The 23,850-nt window shown below is 43.9% G+C and overlaps 1 protein-coding gene across 2 annotated transcripts; it reads left to right on the forward strand.

Annotated features, from left to right (window-relative positions):
* The first annotated feature begins 277 nt into the window (after positions 1-277).
* ATP6V0A4 (ATPase H+ transporting V0 subunit a4) lies at positions 278-23,850 on the forward strand. Of its 2 annotated transcripts, none has more exons than XM_048967417.1 (21): positions 278-627; positions 2,490-2,697; positions 3,214-3,292; positions 3,753-3,847; positions 4,526-4,651; positions 5,582-5,676; positions 5,837-5,963; positions 6,456-6,538; positions 10,185-10,278; positions 10,353-10,565; positions 11,024-11,174; positions 11,906-12,045; positions 12,162-12,319; positions 12,717-12,810; positions 14,001-14,119; positions 15,086-15,302; positions 16,966-17,073; positions 18,837-18,965; positions 19,887-20,004; positions 22,027-22,096; positions 22,891-23,850. In XM_048967417.1, the coding sequence occupies exons 2-21, from the start codon at positions 2,581-2,583 to the stop codon at positions 22,982-22,984; spliced, it is 2,427 nt and encodes an 808-aa protein (XP_048823374.1). In that variant the 5' UTR covers positions 278-627; positions 2,490-2,580; the 3' UTR covers positions 22,985-23,850. The 2 variants fall into 2 exon arrangements, with proteins under 2 accessions (XP_048823374.1, XP_048823365.1); XM_048967408.1 differs by having other exon boundaries at positions 279-627; positions 21,925-22,096; positions 22,891-23,848.

Here is a 23,850-nt window from a genome sequence, read left to right on the forward strand (position 1 = left end):
AGCTGTGCCACTGGTTTTGGGAAGAGCAGCTCTTCTATCCAGAGCAGAAGGGCTGTAAAGCCACCTTTCTCCTGCGTGCAGCACTCATTACTCCCAGCAGTGAGAACCGTGTTCCTTCTCTTCTTACTGCCCCTATCCAACAGAGCACTTCTGGCACAGCCCCTTGCACCTGTTTTCCTCTCTTCGTTTGAGGAAACACACAAGAAACAGCACAGCAGTTTTCCGCCTCCCTGATCGCAGACGTTGCGCCCAGCTCTGCAAATGACCTGTTACTGGTCTGTAGATCCCTGCGTGCAGCAGGTTTCAAAGACTCTGGCTCATTTTCAGGCACCGTGTGTTGTTAGTCCCAACACACCACCGCATCATGGGGAGGTGGGGACCCAGCCAGAAAGCACCAGGTCTGGGCCACCCCTGGCCATGAGAAGCCTTCCTTTCTCTGGTCCAGACCAGCGCAGAGCTCAGCAGGAACAACCTGCTGCTCCCAGCTGAGTTCAGTTGCCACAGCCATCCACAGGACACGGGGACAGGAGCGCAGTGCAGCACCTGCAAGCCACACAGCAGCGTGCCGGCAGCCTGGAGTGCGTTCATGCCCCGTAACGCTGCTGGAAAACAGAAAGCAAAGGAAACGTGAGTGACTTTCTGTTAACTGTTATTTCGCCAAAGCAAAAAGCAGTCGGGGTGGGGAATGATGAGACAGGCGTATCTGAGAGCGGCTCTTTGGAAAGCTCCCTGCACCCACTGAGTGGAGGGAGAGCACTCTGCCGTCCTCCAAATTGGAGTAAATAGGCTTTGTGCATGAAAAGAGCGTTCTCTTCTTATTTGCTTTTTTTCCTCTTTCATTCCAAATCAAAAGGGGTGAGCCTTGGGACCTCTCCCTGACCGGTCACAGCAGAGAAGCAGCTTGAACTAAAACATTTCAGATATTTGTTTGAGTTTTGGTAGTTCAATTCTAAAGATTCAGCGTTTTCTCAATGGAAGTTAGCAGCCATTTAGAACAACAAACTGCTTTAAATTATATTCTCTTCATGCTTTTCAGCCTAAAGAAGTTAAGGTGGGAGATGTTTTGATGTTCTTTTCAATATCTTGAAAATCACAGCTAGGGAATTCTTGACCTTTTTGAGAAAGAAGTGAGGTGTGGGTGCAGCTTTGGGGTCTTTCTCCTGTGAAAATTACATTTTGTTGAATATGTCCAGACATTTTCAATGGTTATATCCTTACTTGACCCACTGCAGCTGTCACAAGGCAAGTTTTATTTTAACTATTTGTTTTGTATACCATATTTTCAGCATCTTAAATCATGGAATGAATGGAGTAAGACAAGGAAAGCTCACAGGGCAGTTGAGCAAATGCAAACTAGTGGCTATTGTGCTCCTCTTAAACAGCCTCTAACACCCTACAAAATGCTTTTAGCATATTTAAGAGGAGACCTTCCTGCATTATTAAAAAAAAAAAAAAAATCATAATTAAAACCCCCATAAAACTGTAAGAAAATAAGGTTGAAAGAGAGGTTGAGGTGACTTGGCTTTCCATCCCTGTCAAGAGGTGGAAGTGAGGTTATGTATGGATTCCTGTTTGCTATTTAAAAGATGTATGTTTGCTGCTGAATTCTCAAAATTAAATGCATGCATGAAATATAGCTACTTTCATGTTTTTCTTTGGGCAATAATAATTACTGTGTTTGTGCAAGTAAATTAGTTAATTTTGTGCAAGAATGACTACAGGCAATATGTATGTTCAAGCTACCTGAGGTAAATAATGGGAAGCATATAGGAGAAAGGAACTAATATGAAATGCATGATATGTCATTTTTCTCATTTTGAAAACAGTCCCTTATGGGGAGAAAATGTTTTTTTCAGTCATAAAGTTTGTTTTAATTTAAATAAAACGCTCCTCCCCATTCCCATATAACATGCTCCGGACATTTTTGTAATGCTGTGTTCACACCACCAGTGCCAATGACAGAAACCAATCTGGCATCTTTCTAATTGCAGTATAACTGTGAGGTGCCACTAGAGAGTTTTTTTGCTCTGCATTGTGGAAGACAAAGAGAAACTGAACCCTTCACAAGGGTCTGAGTGCAGCAGTCTGAAGCATTGTTGGGCCAGCAGAAAACAAGGCCCAATGTTTGATTGGTATCTGCTTTAGAAGACTGGTATCTCCCCTCCTCTGTGCTGCATACAACACTGTTATCCATTCCCCTGCTGGTAGGGTGCAGTCTTGTGTGCCTGAGGAGTCTCCTGCTTTCAGCAGCAGAAGAAATCTTAGTGAAGGATGTGATGGGCAGCGCTGTGTTAGCCTCCAGCCCTGAGAAGCTGCGGATGCCCCATCCCTGGAGATGTTCAAGGCCAGGCTGGGTGGGGTGCTGAGTAACCTGACTTAGTGCCTGGTTGATAACTCTACCTGAGGCAGAGGGGTTGCAACTAGATGATCTTTGAGGTCTCTTCCAATCCAAACCATTCTATGATTCAGTGATCCCAATGTTCCCACAGCACTCGGCACCTTCAGTACCTCCCCGGGTGAGGAAGACCACACAGCTGCTGAGGCCCCTGTGGACACTTGAGCAAGAGGAGGCCAGCCAAAATGGCTTCTGTCTTTCGGAGCGAGGAAATGAGCCTGATGCAGCTCTTCCTGCAAGTGGAGGCTGCCTACTGCTGCGTGGCTGAGCTGGGAGACCTGGGCCTGGTCCAGTTCAGAGATGTGAGTGGTACCTGGTAGGCAGGCTGGGTGGCTAGAGGTGTTCTCCAGGATGTGCCCTTTGGGAAATGAGTGGTGAATCTCACCCCTGCAGAGTAGTCAAAGAGCCCATGGGGAGACCAGGAACACACACAGATGATCAGAAAGCCAAGTGCCATGCTGGTGATGGGTTGACATTTGGGCTAGATGATCTTGGAGGTCTTTTCCAACCCTAAGGATTCTCTGATTCTGTGAGATAGCACCCATCTCCGAGTCCCCACCCAGTGAACAGCAAACCCCCTGCACACCCTTTAGGACAGCACCTTCCACCAGCAGAGAATGGGGGGCTCTCTATGAGAGTCCACTAGACTGGTAAAGCCACGATGCCCTAATACACAGAAATAGCATGGTATTGCCCTGCCATTAGGAGCCCGTAAGACATCCTCTTGCACCAAAGGCATTTGTTCTCTGCTGATGTTTAAAATGAGTGTGGTGGTGCTCAGCCTTCACCCTCAGGCCTCTTTTCCCTCCTGTCTTCAGCTGAATGCAAACGTGAGCAGCTTCCAGAGAAAGTTTGTGAATGAAGTGAGAAGGTGTGAATCCTTGGAGAGGATCCTGCGTAAGTAAATGCTTGTCAAAGGCAGCCAGCCCTCCAGCAACTGGCAGTGTGGGATTTATGTCTGTGTTAAGTGCTCACACACCATGAAGCAGGACTAGAGGCAAAATGGTGGTATTTTCATCCAAGACCCTGAAAGTGTTTTTCTTGCATCAGCTAATTAACACTTCACCGCCACGTGGGCTATAAATTTTTGCCCCTGTTTTGAAAACAGTTAACAAAACTGAAAGGAGGATAATTAGCATGTGTAAAATCACAGTGATAATCTGAGGCTGGGCAGAAGGCTCAGTCCAGGCAACATATCTCCTATCACTGTGCTGTGCTTCAACCTGCAGAAAAATCTTTAACACACAAGCAGCATTGTGATGCTTTGGTCCTGATAGTGGGTTAAGCAGCAGCTGGTGAGCAGGATGATGAAGCAGCAATGACCCCATATCAAGACTTATGTGTTCTCTCCTTGCAGGTTTTCTGGAAAATGAAATGGAAGATGTTGCGGAGATAGTCAAACTAGAGAAGTACCCAGAGGCCCCCCTGCCTCGGGAAATGATTGATATGGAGGTACACCTACTCACTTACCTGCCTGTGCTTTGAGAGGGTGAATTCTGGCTTTAATGCCTGAACAGGACAAAGCATACAACAGGGAATGTGGCAATGGGAAAATGAGGTATTGATCATAATCACAGAATCACAGAATTGTAGGGGTTGGAAGGGACCTCCAGAGATCATCGAGTCCAACCCCCCTGCCAAAGCAGGTTCCCTACAGTAGGTCGCACAGGTAGGCGTCCAGGCAGGTCTTGAACATCTCCAGAGAAGGAGACTCCACAGCCTCCCTGGGCAGCCTGTGCCAGCCCTCCATCACCCTCACCATAAAGAAGTTCTTGCTCACAGTCGTGCGGAACTTCCTATGCTGCAGCTTGTATCCGTTTCCCCTTGTCCTGTCTCCATGTACCACTGAAAAGAGACTGGCCTCACTACTATGGCCCCCACACCTCAGATATTTATAAACCTGGATTAGATTCCCCTCTCCTCTCCCTCCTGAATACCTTTCTGCAAACTCGGTGCTTACTAAAAAGGCTCAATGAATAGTTCTATATTCCCTTGTTGGAAAAAAAAAAAGAAAAAAGAAAAAAAAACAACCAGAAACAACAAACTATTGTTCAAGATTTAATATCAGCCTGGTAAAGGTACACTGTGCGGCTTCTGAGTTTTTTCTGGATGCTCTTGGCTCCTAAACAGACAGTGCTGGAGAAACTTGAGGCTGAGCTGCTGGAAGCCAACCAGAATCAGCAGACTCTGAAGCAGAACTTCCTTGAGCTGATGGAACTCAAGCATCTGCTGAAGAAAACTCAGGACTTCTTTGAGGTGAGAGATCTCTTTGCTCTTCCCATAGAGATGTGGACGATTCCTAAAAATGTGGATGCTTTGATATGTTCTGTGTTGCTGTTTTTGGCTTTTAAGCAAATCAGAGTGACCTTTACCACAAGTCAGTGAGATATGTAGGTTGCTCTGAAAGTAATGCCTCCTGTTTATTTCTGTGGAAATAAACAGATACAAAGAGCACAATAAAATTATTTGATAGAGCAAATTCTCAGCTACAAAACACTATTTTTCAACACAGGCACTAGCTGCACATTTTCACTGACTATGACAAAGAGCATGTGTGCTGCACTTGTAAAAATCTGTACCAGCAGAGGTGACCTCCTGTCACTGCCACCACTGCTGAAGTGCACCACCCGCTGCCTCACTGTGTCCACATCCACTGTTTGGTCTCCATAAATGGTCAGCAAGTGTCTGTGGATGCCATTTTTTTCACTTGGAGAAATTCGATGACATAATTTTACTTCATAGGTGTTTCTATGCCAGATGTCATTTTGTCAGAATGCTCCTCTGCTGCCATCTGTCACACAGCAACAAAATGTAATGGAATATTGGTGGGAAGGTTCAGCATCTACTACCATCCCATCAACACCCACCTCTAATACTGTGGGCCAAAATAATAAAATAGGAGCATTACTTTTGGAGCAACCTACACACATTTGCAAAAATATCTCAGTCGCTTTGGAGTCTGCATCTCTCTGTGATTCGCTGGGGCTCAAGAATTTGGTTCTCAGATGGGATTTCTGCTTTTCATTTCTGAGACGTATTTTACTTCTTTTTTTCTTTTGCTCTGAATCTTTGTGAAAGATTTTGTGTGGGGAAAAAAAAAAAAAACAACAGCATGCCAGGGGAAAGATATGAGAATAGTTTTCAAATGGCAAACTTAGATTTGTTTATAAAACTGATGTTTTCCAGGCAGAAACCAATCTGCCAGATGATTTCTTCAGTGAAGACACATCTGGCCTGCTGGAGCTGAGGACCACCCCTTCTGCTGCAGCTGCCAAGCTGGGGTGTGTATTGGTGACAGCCCCTCTGGATCAGGCCTCCCACCCACACTGCACTGCTATCACAGACTGGAAAGAAAGAGAATGCAAACCTGAATGTGCTACAGGTCCCAGAAGTCTCAGGATGGGCTTGTAATTTATTTATCTATCTTTTAACTCTGTTCAGATTCACAGCAGGGGTTATAAAGAGGGAAAGAATGATACCCTTTGAGCGTCTGCTGTGGCGAGCCTGTAGGGGAAACATCTATCTGAGATACACCGAGATGGATACCCCCCTGGAGGACCCTGTGACGGTGGGTACCTGCTTGCTTCTGCTTCTCCCTGCCTCTGCGCATACCTTTGGCCTGCAGAAACCAAAGCAGTGCCCTGGCTGTGCTTGCAGTGCTTGAGGGCAGCCTGCAGAGGAAAGGCAGGAGAGCCTGAGAGTGAGAAAAGGTTTATTTGCTATCACTTTCCACTTTTGCCATCACTGAGGTGGTTTCTCTGCACTGCATAGCTAAGGTGAGCCCTAGAGGGGTGGCTGTGTTATGGGAGCCACCAGGACAGTGGGCTATGACCATAGAGAGTCAACTCCTTCTGTGGCTTGACGGCGAGCCCTGTGCCCCAGATCTCCTGTCCCTGCCCCTCTGCTCCTTGCCTGTCCCCTGCAGCAGCATCTGCTGCTAGAAAACTAGGGCTGAGGGAAAAGAACTAACACTGAAGAGGCAGCCTTAGGGAAACAGCACCTTCTCTGCACCTGATCCTTTGCCGCGAGTGCTTTAAATTCTGCTTGAATTGCATTGCAGAGAGAAGAGGTGAAAAAGAATGTGTTCATTATCTTCTATCAGGGAGAGCAGCTCAAACAAAAAATCAAGAAGATTTGTGATGGGTAAGCAGCCGGCGAGCAGCTGGGCAGGACTCTCACAGAGGTGTTTGCTGGTTGGCGTGGGCTGGCAGGGCTGGGAGCTGTCAGCGGAGCCAGGGAGCTCCATCCTGCTTCTCTCTTCTGCTGCTCCTAATCTGAAGAGATATATGTCAGCTTGACACTTGGAAATTGAAATTCTAAGTTTTCCAAGGTGACTTAGAGACAGATAGTAGGAGCTTTGATTGTGAGGTTCTTAACTTGGGACGTCTTAAAGGGGACTGCTTTTTAAGAAATACTCAACATCCTTACTCTGAAAACCAGGAGCCATAGCAGTTCCCACAGCCCAGGCACTCAGAATGTGCTAATCCCCAGGCTGTTCTCAAACTTTCCTGCTTTTCAGAATGAAAAGATGATGCTGTAGTTTATTCTACCCCCCCTTTCCAAGACCTCTGGGCAATATCCATGTAATCAGAGACAGAGCCCAGAAGAGAAATGAAAGTTTCATACAGCTTGACCTGTTTCCACCCGGTTGAGCGTCTTGAAAAGATAATTCAGGTTGAATATTTTGTTACTCTTTCATAACACTGGTGAGTGATGTGCTTTGTTGCAGCATAAATCAGATTTGATGAGGGGATCTGTCAGCTGTCACTGAATCCATACAAGGCATAGCCCCAAGTCCTAGCAGGGCAGCCAAGTGCCTACAGCCTGTAGAAGCTCAAGGGGAAGGAGCCAACAAATGCTCTTGCCCAGCTTGTTCCCTCAGGAAAGCCTTTCCTTGCCTCCTGGGTTCAGTCAAAACATCAGGAGCACTGACTTCACTCCAAATCAGTCTCATGCCCTCCTCAGATGAGCGTCTCTCTGTGAAAAGCAGCCATAGAGGCCTAGAGAGCGCAGGGAGACTCAGCCGCTCCTATCTGATCCTGAGCCTCAGAAAGGAGGGAGTTTTGCCTTCCCCACTGTGCAGGATCAGTCTGCTGCCTGTTGTCTTTAAGAACAGGCCATACGATGCCTGTCAGCATTTTTGTTGTTGATTGTACCCAGAATCTTCCAAATGGGAAGCACAGTGCTCCGCAGCACGGTGCTGGCAGCATGGGCGGATCCTTGCACAATTTGGCCACAACATGCCAACTTGCTTTCATGAGCTGGTGGTGTGGATGTGGTGGTAGCTTCACAGAAAGGAACTTAGACCAGTTTCTCTCAGCTTTTGTAACTGAAAGGAAACATGCACCCCTAAGACAAGGGAGGTTCTATCAAGGAAATGGGGAAAGTTCAGGTTAGATGTCACAGAAAGGTTCTGCACCAGAGGGTGGTGGGCATGAAACAGGTTGCCCAGGGCAGTGGGCACAGCCCTGAGCTGCGGGAGTTCAAGGAGCACTGGGACAATGCTCTCAGACACAGGGTCTGATTTTTGGGTGGTGCCATGTGGAGTCAGTGGTTGGACACGATGATCCTTATGGGACCCTTCCAAGTTGGGATATTCTGTGATTCTATGATTCTATGAAAACAAATTCACAGGATACATTTTGCAGTGCTAGCATGCAGGTTTTCATTTATTGCCAGCTAATCAGGCTACACTTGAAATCCTCCTTTATGCCTTTTCTTCCTATTTTTCAAATTTTTTTTGCTTGCCAATATGCCTGTATGTCTTGCTGAGTTTATGCTTTTTAACTGTATCTATCCCATGCCTCTCCATTTCTGCTCCATGACCATCAGCCTGGTACACAGGTTGAGACATTTTGGTCTGGCTCATCTTTAAGGCAGGGTTAATAATACCTAAAACAGAAGGCTGTGTCATCCCAACCTCTGCAGGACGTTTCTGCTTAGCACTAAGTCATCATTCATGACAGGTAAACACCCTGCAAAAATCACAGGACTGATAGACGCCAGCCTCCTGCAAGGCAGGCTAAGATTTGTTTGCAGAGCAGTGTGCCTCAGGTTACGCCTGTAGTGTCTGCTTGACTCTAATTGGTAACATTAGTCTGCCAATTTCACGAGCATTAAGTCCGTGCACAGATTTATTAGTGGAAGGTCTAGAGGAGCAGGGAGGAGGAAAATGTAAGAAATTTTCTTTTCCTCCTTTTCTTGCAGCTGCCTCAGTGCTCGTGTGAATACTAAACTGGATTTATCAGTGTAAGGATTCCCTGCTGAATTCTCCAGGAGCTTTCAGAGATGTCTGTGCCATTAGGGCAAACCTGATACTCGGTATGCAAAATGGCTGTTAAAAGATCAAAGCCACGCTGCTGCAGTAACATTATTGGGAATGGGGGAACTCCACAGCACAGAGGAATAAGCTTTCAAGTTTGATTAAAAATCCTTATTAAAGATGAACTAAGAGCTGTGAAGAATGAAAAGATGGGAATAATTAGTAGGGTGAGTAACCTTTGGAAGGGAGTGCCAGGTGTTGGGTGAGCAGAGCTTCAGTCCTGGAAGTTGAGCAAAAGAGTGTGTGCTGTCATTGCACACAGCTCGGGTGATCTCTAGGAAACTGCTTTGCATTTTGTTCAATTTGCTACTGTCCTCACTTGTGTGTGTGCTGGAACTGACCTCGGAGAGCAGGTGGTGATGTATTCTGTTATCAGATGAAGCCAGAAGTGATGCATCTCTGTACAGAGAGCATGTTTTTCTCTCCTTAACAGACATAACCCCAATGATCCTGTTCTATCTCTTTCCATTTGCCATACTTGCACAAAGGCTGCCTTTTGTGACCCTCCCTCAGCACAGCCCCACTGCAGGACTGCAGTGCTCTTACATTAACGTACTAGGGGTGTTCATGTTGCATACCATAGGTGAAGTAGTACACAACACCTGCATGCAGACAAGACCTCACTCACACAAAGGGAGCCCACATCTGTCCTAATTATACCACGCTAAACTAACCAGCTGCATCTCCTCAATATAGTCTTGGAGATAAGCTTATGGAAGCACCTATCTTCACAAGCTGTCTGGCGATACAGACAGACCGGGAGTCAAGAGCCAGCCGCATGGCCAACCTCCTTTTGTTTTCTCCTGCGCACACAACGTTATTTACTCACACAGACTGCATGCATTAGGGCGTTTGCTTGCTGTGAAACAGCAGTTTGGCGCTGCCTTCCCCCAGTGACTGCGGGAGGGTAATGCAAGGCACTGACACGGGATTGTTCCAGCCTCAGTGCAAGAGGGACATCTGTTGGCTGCTCTGTTTACAGAGCTGCTTCTGCCTGGGTTATATTTTTGTGCCTCCTTGTCGGCCAAGAAATTTCCCCGGACTTAAGCAGGGTATCCTTTCAGTATCCAGAGGGCTGTAAGAACAGGTTCTTTAGCAGGTCTGTTGTGATAGGACAAGGGGAAATGGCTTCAAACTAAAGGAGGGGAGATTTAGACTGGATTTAAGGTGTGAGTTTTTTACTGGAACTGCCCAGTGGTGGATGGTCCCTGGAAACACCCAAGGCCAGGCTGGAGGGGCTCTGAGCACCTGATCTAACTGCAGCTGTCCCTGTTCATTGCAGGGGAGTCAGACTAGATAACCTGTAATGGTCCCTTCCAACTCAGACAATTCTATAATTCTATCCTTATTGTGGTTATTAGGGAGATGTTAGTGCTAAGCACTGCTGTGTAATACCACATACCTTGTAGCAGCTGAGAGAGATAATGAGACAAATGTTTTTTCTGTTGTCTCTCTTCCCTTGGCTAGATTTCGTGCCACAGTGTACCCCTGTCCAGAGTCTGCCACTGAGCGCCGAGAAATGCTTGATGGAGTGAACACAAGGATTGAGGATTTAAACACAGTAAGTGTTTACAACGCGATAGACCATACTACCTGCTGCTTCCCATCTTGAGCACTGCCTGTGCTGTGTTACAGGTGATAACCCAAACTGAGTCCCACCGCCAGCGACTGCTGCACGAGGCAGCAGCCAACATGTGGTCCTGGGAGATCAAGGTAAAGAAAATCAAGGCCATCTATCACATCCTGAATTGCTGTAACATTGACGTCACCCAGCAGTGTGTCATTGCAGAGATCTGGTTCCCAGTAGCTGATGCTGGCAGGATAAAAAGAGCTCTCCATCAGGGAATGGTAAGAGACAAGTGCTCTCACCCAAACCACGTTGCTCATATGTTGAGCATATGTTCAGGCTTCTGTCTGCTACTGTGATGCTGGACTCCATTTTATGTGTTGTTGTTTTGTTGGGTCTTTTTAATTGTCTCTTAATTAATTTTTTTTCTGTCTTTTAATTAAAGTTGAGGTTATTGCTTGATTGCTTGGCCTCAGGGAATTTAAGGTCAGCACTAAATCTTGGTAGTTTTCTGATCAACCCACAGGAGCCAGCAGCGCTGACAGCTTCCCCTGAACAAATCAGTAGCATAGAAAATGGGAAAATCTGGATATGAGAAAAAGGGTTAAGATATAACACTCTTGAGTTCAGCATTCATGTTGCTGCTTGTGTGTGTCTAAACAAAGGCTTCGGTGCTGCAGGACCAATTTTTCCCTGGTAGCCACCCTGACTGTGCTTACCCTTGTCACTGAGTTTGCAGGAGAGAAGTGGCTCTACCATTGCCCCTATCCTGACAACCATACACACCAGGATGGCACCACCTACCTTCAACAGGACTAACAAGTTCACAGCTGGATTTCAGAACATCGTGGATGCGTACGGTGTGGGCAACTACAGGGAGATGAACCCAGGTGAGAAACACTTGGCAATCTGTGCCAGCCTTGCCAAAGCCAAAATGAAATCTTTGAATTCTGTCACCAGGCTAAAATGCAATGAGAAATGTGGACAGTATTTTTCACTGGCAAAAAGTGGTATTGCCTAGTGTGCAAGCATGGATTTTCTAGGTATAGAATTTGGCCCCTTGGTCTCCAGTGATTTCTTGCAGTAGGAATAATGAATAAGATGGAGAGCAAATGGTGAGTTAGCAGCCCTAAGGAAAAGAGTAAGCTCGCAAGAAAATAAATTGAGCTTATTGTGTTGAGGCAAAGAAGCCAAAAGCACCTGAGAAAAGTGTGCAACAGCTGTAGAGAATTCCAAGGAAACCACAGAGAATGAGGATAGGAGAGTCTGTGGAAGCAAATTGGATAAACTCAGTCTGTTTAAGCCCAGAATACTGAGAAACATGAAACTAACCTTCACATGCGTTTTTCTGCTACAAAGGATGCAACTGTCTGCACATTATGCCTTTTTTTTAATGGTGGGCCAGAACGAAGGCTAAAACTGCATTGAAGGTGCAATTGAAAACTCTGTCTAGTGGCAAAACTAGTTCTGCAGTAAATGTGGTTGTCTGGTGAGTAGAGGAGAGACCAAGGATTTCTTAAGGACAGCAGCTGTGCGGAATGGCTAAGTGGGGTGAGCTGCTTCTCTGCTGAGTTCCTCTTGTTTAGGAGGAGCTGAGCTTCTGATGTTTTCCTTTCTGCAGCTCCTTACACTATCATCACTTTCCCCTTCCTGTTTGCGGTGATGTTTGGGGACTGTGGTCATGGTGCTGTCATGCTGGGCTTTGCGCTCTGGATGGTCATTAACGAGGAGAGCCTTCTGGCCCAGAAGAGCACTAATGAGGCAAGTACCAACAAGCTGATGGACCCTATCAGCCTGGGAGAAGGCTCATTGTTTCATTTAATAAAAGGAGTGTCCAACAGGTGTATGTTTACCACTGCTGCCTTCTTCCCCTGCAGATCTGGAACACTTTTTTCAGTGGGCGCTACCTGATCCTGCTCATGGGCATATTTTCCATGTATACTGGCTTCATCTACAATGACTGCTTTTCCAAATCATTCAACATCTTCGGCTCTTCCTGGCACATTATCCCCATGTTTAAAAATAACACGTGGAAGTAAGTGGCTAAATGTGGGAAATAAGTGAAAAGACACCAAATGGAGCACACAAGCTTGAAAAGAAAGACAGTGACAGTGAATCAGAGGTTTTGTCTGATACATACAGATAAGCTCACCATTGAAATGAAAAGGCGGAGCCCCTGGGAACAAGCCTTCTTGTTCAGACACTGATGTCCAGGGCTTATGCATAGAGAATTATCAGGGTGGTGGAAGACTGTCATCGTGTAGGACCCAATTCTGCACACATGTGCACACAAACTCAGGGTAACAGTTCAGAGAAATATTGGAGCTGGTAGGAGGTGTAGTGTGGTAGTTCTCAGCACATCACGTGTAAATACACTGTTGGTTTATATGGTGAAATTAAGCTGCAAAAGTTATGTCACTTTTCTCTTGTAGTAAGGAAGTGCTTCTCGACAACACTGTGCTGCAGTTGGATCCAGCAGTCCCAGGGGTCTACTCTGGAAATCCATACCCATTTGGAATAGATCCAGTAATTAAATTAAATTGCTCTAAGATAATTTGTATTTCATTCTTGTTTCTATACATCAGGTACATCTGTAGCTCCTTGCTCTGTCTCCTGAAGCCATGTTCTTCTCTTTTTTCTCTTTGTCTATTTATGCAGCACTAGTGATGCTTTTCTTTAGCATTCAAGGATGTGGAACCATAGAATGGCTTTGGTTGGAAGGGGCATTAAAGCACATCCAGTTCCAACCCCCCCAGGGCTGCCACCCACCAGATTAGTTTGCCCAGGGTCCCATCCAAACTGGCCTTGAAAGCCAGGTTGTTTCTCCTATTTTCGTATTCTTCCTGTTCTCTCTTTACCACATACTAAAATGCAGTTGGTAACCTCAGGCTTTCCTGTTTCTACCTTAATATTATCCAATTAACCTCTGCTCTGCTGGATGTGCTCTCATTTCTGTTGGTCACACAAAGAAATGTGGGCTTCCCATGTTTTATGGAGGAATTGACCTTGTAACTTTTTCACAAACTCAGCTCTGAAGCTCAGCCCAGTGTGCAGGCAGTGCAGTTCAGGAAGTCATGTCAGAGACAGCTGAATTTTCTGTACATCTCCCAGACACATACCTAATTTAGGTTAATCATGGCTAGTCCCTTTTTAACCTTGGTTGCTGCTTGTTTGAGAGGCTGGGACCATGAATGTGGGGGAGGAACAACAGAGAGGCAGGCAATAATCTGGTCTCCATGGCCAGTGAGTTGGAAAGAGCTTCATTTTTGTTTTCAAAAAAAAGGTAGAACGTGCTTTGTTCTTATTATTTCTCTGGTGAATGTTGAACAAATTTCTCTAGCAACAGGAGAAATCTTCTCATGTCTTTCCTCCCCCACTGGTGGTGATGTCTGAGCCGAGAAGCAAGGAATAACACTGAAAATGGCTAGGTTCTGTTACCAGCCTTAGCATCAATTTCTGGACGAATGAAATGAAATCAATGCATCATTTTAAGTCCCCGATATTTCCTCTGTGAAATTATACATTATACCTTTTAGATTAGGAGTTTGGCAGAGTGAGATGCATTATAAAGAACAACTAGATTTCTGTTGCTTAGTCTTCTTACTAGTACAGGTAGGAGTAAATTGATGTAATTAAAGGAATGACTTCCACAAATCTATTATTGAGCAATAACCTGAAAATCTTATTCTTCTGTCTCTTTGCACCTTTTCCCAAAGATCTGGAACATTGCATCAAACAAGTTGACTTTTCTGAACTCCTACAAAATGAAGATGTCAGTTGTGATTGGGATTGTGCATATGATTTTTGGGGTGATACTCAGTCTCTTTAACCACATGTAAGTCTGTTTCACCAAGCCCCTTGCTGCTGCACATAGAAGTCCTCATCTCTAAACTAGTGTCCCTCGTTCAGAGAAAGCCTCATGTCTCGATCTGTTGATTTGAATTTCACTCTTTCCCCCATAGTCTTTGTAGTGACATTCAAACCACTGCTGTTATAGAGTGTGAAGTCCAAAGGCCAGGATGGATGGGATGACCACTACACTGTAATTATTCTCTTGAGCAAATTGTCTTTTTCACTTTCTCCCTTCATCTTCTTGATTTTGCAGAAATATTAAAATGCGCTACATTAAAAATATACAACACCTTTCACTTTTTGGTAATTTCTGTCTTGAAAGACAAATTCTTTAGGTTTAATCCAAAGTATTCTGATACCTTGCATGCTGTGTGTACACCTCTTCCTCCTGACTCAGTGGGCCCTTGGTTAGGATGTGTATGTGCATGTCTATTTCTCTCCCTCTGTATTTTACAAGAAAATTGAGAATTGGAGGTAGAGCGGAGGAAGTGAACCCACTACCTTGAGAGATTCTTCATAGGTTGAAGGTTTGTAGTCACCAAAAGGATGGGAGATGTTTGAAGATGAGAGAGAGAACTGCACAGAATTGATTCTACTCTTTGTTTTCTGACCTTCCTCAGCTTATAATGCTTTGTAAATTTGTTGGGTTCTTTTTTGTAAATAGGTTTTTATTTGAATGTGTTAATCTTTTGAGATGCTCAGGCGCTAATGGGAAAGCACAAGAACCTGAAGATAATCTGTACAAAAAGCTTTTGCATTTAAATACTCACTTTCATTCGTATGGACTGCCATTAAAGAGTTCTTCTTGGCTAGTGATAGTAGTATGTTTTTAATGTGATTTTCCAAAGACTAAATAGTATACACACCAAGCAAATTTGTCATGCTTGGGTGCAACCTCATATTAATAGTCACTGTATTAATTGTAACTATCTTTTCTTATTCTTTCCAGCTACTTCAAGAAATACATCAACATCATCCTGCAGTTCATTCCAGAGATGATCTTTATTATATGTCTTTTTGGCTACCTTGTCTTCATGATTATTTTCAAATGGTGTCATTTTGATGTCCACTCATCTCAGAGCGCACCAAGCATTCTCATCCACTTCATCAATATGTTTCTGTTTAATTACAGTGATGCTTCTAATGCTCCACTGTATCTGCACCAGGTATGCATCAAGAAGATTGAATCCACTGCAGCTTCTTGTGAATCTGCAGTGGATGTATGGAGGGTGGGCATAAAAATGGGGAAAATACTCAGAACCTCAACTACAAGGGCCAGTTGCATAGGAGAAGTTTGTTCTTCTGGTATTCTTCTTGGCCCTGTAGACAGGTAGGAGAGCAGAGCTATCAGAGATGCAGAAACTTTACTGTTAGTGTCATCTTGCTAGGATGAGGATACAATTTAAAATACTTTGGGAGAAAAACAAAAAAAAAGGGCGAATAGACAGTGCTCACTATTGCAGAAATACTGTCGTTGAGTTTTGATACATCCTGGAGATAAAACAAGTGTCTCCTTTTCTTGATGATGTATTCCTTTTTTTCTTTTCTGGAAAATCTGAAAACTGTGTTTTCAGCTAAAAAATAGAAGTAACCTGAGGATTTGTGGATTTTTTTTTTCAAATGTATCTTCTCTGGGGAGCTCACTTAAAAAGCAACAAACAAAACACTCACCACCACTACCACACACACACACACACACACACACACACACACGCACACGTACAAACTACCCACACGTAGAAGTCAAAAAAAACCTCCACTGAGAGAAAACTTCTTTTAAAGTTATATCTTTTTGCTCCAAACAGGGAGTTTTCTTGTTGCTTGCATTTCTATCAGCAGCATCAATGAAAAATCTGCAAGCAAATGCTGCCTCCAGTCACACATACATTTACATCCATTCGGTTACACATTTTGGCACTTCACCTTTAACGCAGTTATGGAGCTACTGGCAAATCAGATCTTGTAGAAAAAACTGGTCTGTCCCTAATAACTGCCTTACGGCTGCAGAGGAGTTTTCCCAGCTTTCAAAAAAAAATAATTAAGCAGCATTTTACTCTGGAACAATCTAAAGCTTTCTGTGAAAACTGTATTTTTTCTCATATACCTACCCTTCACTCCCCATTATCTTTGTAATTTCCTTGCATAGTCAGAATGCAAAGATTGTACGAAACCAGCCATGAAGTAACCAGGGAGGTGAGCCATCTTTAAAAAAAATGTGAAAGTTGTAGGTTTGTGTTGTGCCATGTTGATTTGGTTTTAGAGTACAAACATTTACATTGGGACAGAAATAGGGGTGGCACACTGCGACACAGACACCTTCTACTGATGTACTGGTGGGGGCAATGTGTTATCAAAGATAAATTACGGGAATTTCATTCCCTTCTGGAGTTGAAAATGGAAAGCAAATCCTGGATTCTCTGCTTTCCAGGGGAAGATTTGAATGGGTTGGCCCTTACAGCAGCATTTCTGCTTTGATCAGAGCAAGGCAGACTCACGACCTCACCCAGTGGTTAGGACATTCATTTGGGCCATTGGAGAGCCAGGTTCAAGTACGTAACATTAGGTTTTGGCAAATTGCACTTCTCAACGTAAAAGCTTTTCATCTCCAAGTCTCCAACCATCTCCAGCTGGCAGCACTTTTTGGAGCTTTAAGAAGTGAAAATACGTTTATTTTCATATAATCATATGCAGAGGAGAGTCAACCAATTTGAGGATTGTATTCATTGAGTAAAACAAAAACATTTTATAGTATCAAGTTTTTTACCATCAATTCAGTTGGCTAAATGAAGTAAAAATGACATTTTATTTTTCTATTTTTGGCTCTTTTAGAGAGAAGTGCAGAGCTTTCTGGTCATATTTGCTCTGATTGCTATTCCCTGGATGCTGCTAATTAAACCTTTCATCCTCCGAGCCAACCACCAGAAAGCACGACGCATGGTGAGAGATGTGGGCCATGCAAGAGGGGTCAGGGTGGCAAAGGCAAAGCTGAGGCAGAAAACCTCCAGAATTGTTTGCAGTGAACTAATTTTGCTTTATTCTGATCTCAAACTTTCTCCAGAAATTTCAAACAGTGTTTTAGAGAATGGACATTTGACTGAGCCATCTAAATAGGATGCAGGAGATTTTGTTCAGAAGGCTATGCTCTATTGGGAGAACAGCGACGCCAAGATCTTCCAAAAGTAACATCCAAAACTAGAGGAGTTTTAGAAGGACCAGTAAAGCCAATAAGAGGGCAAAGGCCTGCATGCCTAGCTCACAAACCAGATTGGCTGCTCTTTAGGAACAGGGCATCTTTGACAAACCTGGTCTCTGAGAGACCAACTTTTCTTACAGAAAAGGCTTTATTTAAAAGCTTTTCATAAATGCTTTATCCCTGAGTGCCTGCCTTCCCATGAACAAAACCCTCCTTCCCTTGGGCTCTGAGGTTCACCCAGCTCTTTAGTACGTAATTGCAGCAGCTGCAGTTTCCTGGTTGCTCATTAATTCTCTCCTTTATTACGCTAACAGGACTTTACTTGTCTGTCAGGATTTACTTCTCTTTATAGTGGGAGGTAGTGCCTGGAGTACCTTTTATAGGGCACAGATGTTTCTATTGGAAGAAAGAGATACTGGTTTTGCTATGTGACCTTTCCAACTCAGTCACTTCTGACCTATAACTGAAAGGCAGGTCCCTGGGAGACTTTTGCAGCCTTGCCTCTGCACTGTAATTCCTTGTTTTGTCATTCTTCTGGGATTTCAATGAAAGCTTGACATGGCGAGCTCCAGATCCTGCTCTTATGCTGGAAACATTTGACAGCTTTTCCCCACCTCCTATACTGCCCCTCTATTTCTGTTCCCGATTTTCATATGTTAGCTGTCTGATCACATCTTACATTTACCCAGATTTATAAGTTTGCAACAGTCTGTTCTCTCTGCTGACATTCAGATAATCCAAAGATAAAGCAGATGTGACAAAGATTACTGCTGTGGTAAGAAACAATGTGTTATCATGAGACTTTGCCCATGAAACCCACTGAAAGCTATAAAGAACGACAAAGCAGAACCTGACAGAAGCTGTGAAGTCAGTATTTTGTTGTGCTGTATAATAGGACTATTATAGGCATATAATGCAGGGCAATTCTTATGTTATGCTATCATCTATGAGATGAAGCTCAGATCAGGTTGTTCAGGCCTCTAGATGAGCTCTGTATGATTATGGAGAGAAGATTAGTTGACATGAGGCTTTCATTGATTCAAAATGAATCCGCACTGCACTTCTGTGAGTATCTGAGTATCTTTGCGACCTTCCTTAAGTCATCTGTCCCTGTCAGGCTCCTTTTCCCTGTCACTTGATGATGATGTCTTTGTTTTGATGTTATATAACTGAAATGGTCAGCCTTAATAAGCCTCAATTTTCTCATTTACCAAAAGTGGTGGTTCTTTGATTTGTGACAATAAAAAGGTGCATTGTGACACAAGAAACTAGCTCTAAATTGATCATTGAAAAATGCTGTAGAAGGGAAATTTTTACTACTGCTTCTAGCCATTCACTAGGAGTACTCATTTTTTGCGGTCCATGATGATGGACTGCTGTTGAAATTGTCTTCATACTCATGATATAGTTCTTCACACGTTACCTGTCAAGAGATTAGTGATGAAGTTCTGTGCCATGGTCTGCTGTAGCATGGTACAAAAGTCACATTACATTTTGTTTCTGAAAGATTCAGTCTCAAGCTCACCCAGGAAACACTGTGGGAGAAAATGAAGTGGATGCCCCAGAGACCAATCACACCAAGAAAGCTTCCCGAGCAGACCATGGTGGTGGTGCCCATGAGGATGATGAAGAAGAGGTAAGAACATGTGAACAGAAGGAATTATTCAGGCAGTAGTACAAGACACAAAGCCAAACAGAAGGTTTTTGCAGAGTCGCCAGCCTTTCTTTTTAACAAGCTACGAAGACATTCTGTTGCAACAGTTTGTATTTCCAAACAGAGTAACCTCTGAATTTTAATAGAAAAAATTCCTTTAAATTTTTCCTTATGTTTTGTCTGGTGAGAGAAGGCATTCTTACAAACCTCGAGCTTTCATTTCCCCAGGGAGTTATTTCACTTCCACATAGCACCCAGAGAAGGTCAAGGCTTTCTCAAGAGTCAGCAATTTTTCCTTCTTTTAAATTGCAAAGAAGCACTTAAAAGTTGGCAGCCTGCAGTGTTGGCTAAGGAGAAAAATCTTTCTTTGGCACAGACTGTCAAGGGCTTCTGCAATATGCAGCAACACTGAAAAAAAGTGACAAAAGTGTTTGTAACAGTTTGAAGTACCAACAATATTGGGTGTGCATATGTCTGAATGAGAAGGGAATCTTCACAGTGTTAAGAGATACGCTTATTCAGTGTGATCTCCCACGAGGCATATGCCAAAATGCAGATAGCCTGGAAACACCTACTTTATACAAGAATTTCTGCCTCTGGTGGAAATCATAAAGACTGGGAGCAATTGGGTTCCCGCCTTACTCCAGATTCGAAATTATGAAACTGGGATATGACCTGTTTTCTGAACGTTTGTTTTTCACTAAAATTGTATTTCTTCAAAGGAGAATGTATGGAAAGGACATAGAGAATTGACATGTTTCAGTGCTGTCTTTTCCTTTGGATAACATCTTTTTGTTGCTCAGGACATAGTAGGGAAATGGAGGAATATGAACAGTCTTTGGTGGAATGTTAATCAGGAAACACTGAAGCAAGAAAAAAAATTTTGGTTTTCTGTTGTTCTAGTTCAACTTTGGAGACACATTTGTCCACCAAGCTATCCATACCATTGAATATTGCCTTGGCTGCATTTCCAACACAGCGTCCTACCTGAGGCTCTGGGCGCTGAGCTTAGCCCATGCACGTGAGTGACAACCTGTTAGCTACCTCACCAGCAATTCCATGCTGATCGTTGCTTCTCATGGTGTTTGATTATTGCTGAGATTTTCCCCATTAGATCAAAAAGTCCTCCTTGTAGGTGTTTGCCTCTCAGAGTGTTTTTCTTCAGATAAATCCAAGTATTTTGTGATGGACTTACCTGTTTTTTTAGTGGTGATTCCCAGGAGCTAATGTCAGGGACCTCCTGACTGCATTTCCTAGCCAGGGCCCATTTCCCATGCTATTCCTTAACTCTACTGCTGGAAGAGCCCTCATGGCATGTGTCTGTGTAGGAGGTGCAACCCAAATGGGTGCTCCTGTCCAAAAAAGTAATTGCAGTATTGGTACTATAGCTGCACATTCTGGGAGGCACTTGCTGTAGCCTTAGGCTATGCAGATGAATATCAAAAACTTGTAAAAGATATTTTGATTTAGTTTAGAAAAAGTTTCAGCTCAAAAACTCTTGGATGTTACCATCTCCACTAGGATTTTTCCCTGCAATATATAGTGGAACCTCATATGTCATGAAAAATACACTGCATTTCAGTGTCTTTTACCTTAATTCAAGATAAAAACAAATGCCCAAACACTAGAAGTTCCCTCTGGCTGGAACTTCAACTACCCTAATTTTTGTGAAATGTTTTTTTTAATATTGCTGTACTACCTATGGCTAGGAGTTGTGCCTGTCCTGAAGAGCTGGGTACAGACATAGAAGGATAAAACAGAAGGGAGGGGGTACACCATGGATTGATGGAGGGAGCAGTAGTTCTTGGCACAGAAATAAACATAGTAGAAGTTGAATGGAAGCTAACATGCATAAGCTTCACATGGAGGACAGGTATCTAAATAAAATAAACTAGCTAAAGAGCTGAGACAAGGGCAGTCGTAAGTGTTGTCAGAAATCTGCCTGGAAAATCATTGTGTTCCTTTGCAGCCTTGCAAAGGGATATTGAAGGGACTGTTTTTCCTGAGGGCATCAGTTACAAAGAGATCCCTCACCATGTCACCTAAAATAACAGGTTTTTGAACTTGTAGTCTGGATATGGCCTGAGAACCCATCATGCAAGGACTGATGAAATGGAAAACAAGGCTGGAGTGGTGGCTGAAGTATTTGGATGGAGAAGAGCTGGGCTAAGTCCTTTCTTTGCCTGTATCAGAAGACAAAAATTTCTTGGTTCCGAATCTATCCTGGGTAACTGGAGTAACTAGGATAGGAATATGATCTCCTGATGGCCAAGCACATCAGATATGCCAGTAATGAGAATGTTGATTTACAATTGTGTAGGGAAAAAAATCTTTAACAAGCATGCAGGCTACCTAAACGTTTAAAACAGCCTGTCTTGGCTTGGTGAGACCAACCAATTTTCTCCATCCCACCCCACCATAACTTCCCTGTGACACTCCAGAAGAAATGGTCTGGGGAACAAATGGGAATTACTTGTCTCTGTGTCTTGTGGGTCTGCTGGCATCAATCAGTACAGCTTGAAACCTCATCTGCAAATGTATTGACTATGTCAATCGATCACTTTCACTGGGATTTAGCAGCAAGCAGTTCTATAAAGCTCTGCATAGAGCCCAGCTGTCATGTTAAAGATGTGCAAATTAAATTGATTACTTTATTGTATCAGGGTAACAATGGACCTGGTAGTGTGCTTGTGTGGTCTTGGTGACATAAAGCCAAGCCAAAGCAGCACACTTATCTTCCAACACAGTGAAGAGAAGCAATGGAAAATAACCTGCATGCATTTTCCTTCCCCTCTCATCAAGGGGAGGCCATGTACAACTACTCTCAGCAGGGCTGACATTTTAAGCCAGCTCACCTAGATGGAAAAAATGGAGCACACTGAGTGCTGTGTCTGTCCATGGCTGTTTCTCAGAACTGTTTTCTCGTTATTTCCTTTCGCAGAATTGTCAGAAGTTCTCTGGACGATGGTAATGCACAATGGGTTAAACAACAGCAGCTATGTAGGCCTCATTGTTGTCTTCATCATCTTTGCTGTTTTTGCAGTGCTGACTGTAGCCATCCTGCTCGTCATGGAGGGTTTGTCAGCCTTTCTGCATGCCTTGCGCCTGCATTGGTAGGTTGCTCTGCTCTGGAGATTTTTTCCTAAGCTCTTCCTGGGAGGGATGGGGCTGGAGGAACAGTGGTGGCTGCACCAACTGTGCCATGTTGATACATATGTGTTTGTACACCTTTGACCAACAGAGTGGCAGGTCTTGCCTGGAAGGGAGACACAGGCAGCCTGCTACATTTCTAGGCTACACTGTGGAGTGACCCATCCTTGTGAGGCTGTGAGGGTGGTAGGCACACATAGCAAATGGGAGCCTTCAGCTTTTCCCAGTCAATGAGCAGTGCCTCCTAGGCCACACTGACCTGCATGATAACATGTAAAATAAGGCCGAGGTAACAAATTCTCCCCCACCATCACCAAAACTTGGTGTACTCCATGAGCCTGATCTGTGGCTGCTACAGCAAATTGTGGTGGATTTGCTTCTTATTGTGCAGGGAGGGTAAGAAGTATGCTAGGCAGCACTGCGCTGCTTTCACACCAGAGATCCCAGCTACAGCATGTGGTTATCCAGCTTTCAGAGCTTCAAGAAGTTTAGCAGGCATACAAGGTCCTGCCAGCTAGTCTCTAGAGGAGCATTTCCAGGCTGACTTAAGGAAAGTCAGAGTTAATGAGTGCTGAGTTGCTCTCCAGGGCCGCCTGTGTCTCCCATTTGGCTCTGGAAGGATACTGCATTCTTGTCTTGGAGGCAACCAGCTCTCGTGGCTCCTTTTTTCCACAGGCACTATGTTTTGGCTTCTCATCTGGATGCAGATGCTGTCCACCCCAAGTGGCACTGACGCCTCTCTCTGCTTCCTCCCCAGGGTGGAGTTCCAGAACAAGTTCTATGTGGGAGCTGGATACAAATTTTGCCCGTTCTCCTTCAAGCAGATCATAGATGGCACTGCAGAAGACTAAAGCCAGTGCATTGATTCTTCATTTATCAGACCAGGCCCTATTTCCTTGCCATTGGTTGCCCACAGAGTTGGTTATATACAATGATATAGAATGGGACATAGACATTGGAAGAAGATCAGCTGTACATGGAAATGTCCTAAATGTCCCAGTAATAACACAGATGCTTCATCAGCTGGGTTGGCTGGACCCTGAGCTGCGTATCTCCACTAATTTGCCGAGTACCTGGTCCTCAGCATTTGATCAGATCAGCTGCCCAGTGCTTGGTTAAAAAGAAGCAATGCACTTCTTTTGAATTAAATTGGTTATTAATAATCAACTTGCATGTGTTTTGCTCCACTTGTCTTTGTGGCTTATTTCTCTACAAGGAAAACATGTTTCAGCTGTTGTTTGAAGCTGTGGTTGACCATTTCACAATGATTAATTCTCTTAGAAGACTGCTGCCCTTCATTGCACAAACAATGCAAAACTACTCATGGACAGATGATATTGCAGGCAGGCAATTTTCTACATGCTTTACTACAAGAACCCTCCTATTATCTGATTTGCACCAGGTCTTGACAATGTGAGATTATAGAAGTTTGCACACGTCATCACTTAACAAAAGCATTGGTTTTGAGCTGTGTAAACCAAAAAAGTGCAGTAGTTTCCACACTGGCAGCCAATTTATTTCTCTCTATGGACTTGTTTCACACTGGAAGCTTAAAATGACTCCTCCTGTGCTGTATTTCTCAAGATGGGTTGCTAAAGCAGATCGTGTAGTAAAGCTAATACTTAATGAACAGAGAGAAGAGGGAAATCAATACATTTGAGATGAATTCACAGTGTTGATGTACCATGATCTTTTTTAAATGTTCATGAACTGCCGG

The sequence above is a fragment of the Lagopus muta genome, chromosome 1 (genome assembly GCF_023343835.1).
Source record: "Lagopus muta isolate bLagMut1 chromosome 1, bLagMut1 primary, whole genome shotgun sequence".
In the NCBI taxonomy this organism is placed as follows: Eukaryota; Metazoa; Chordata; class Aves; order Galliformes; family Phasianidae; genus Lagopus; species Lagopus muta.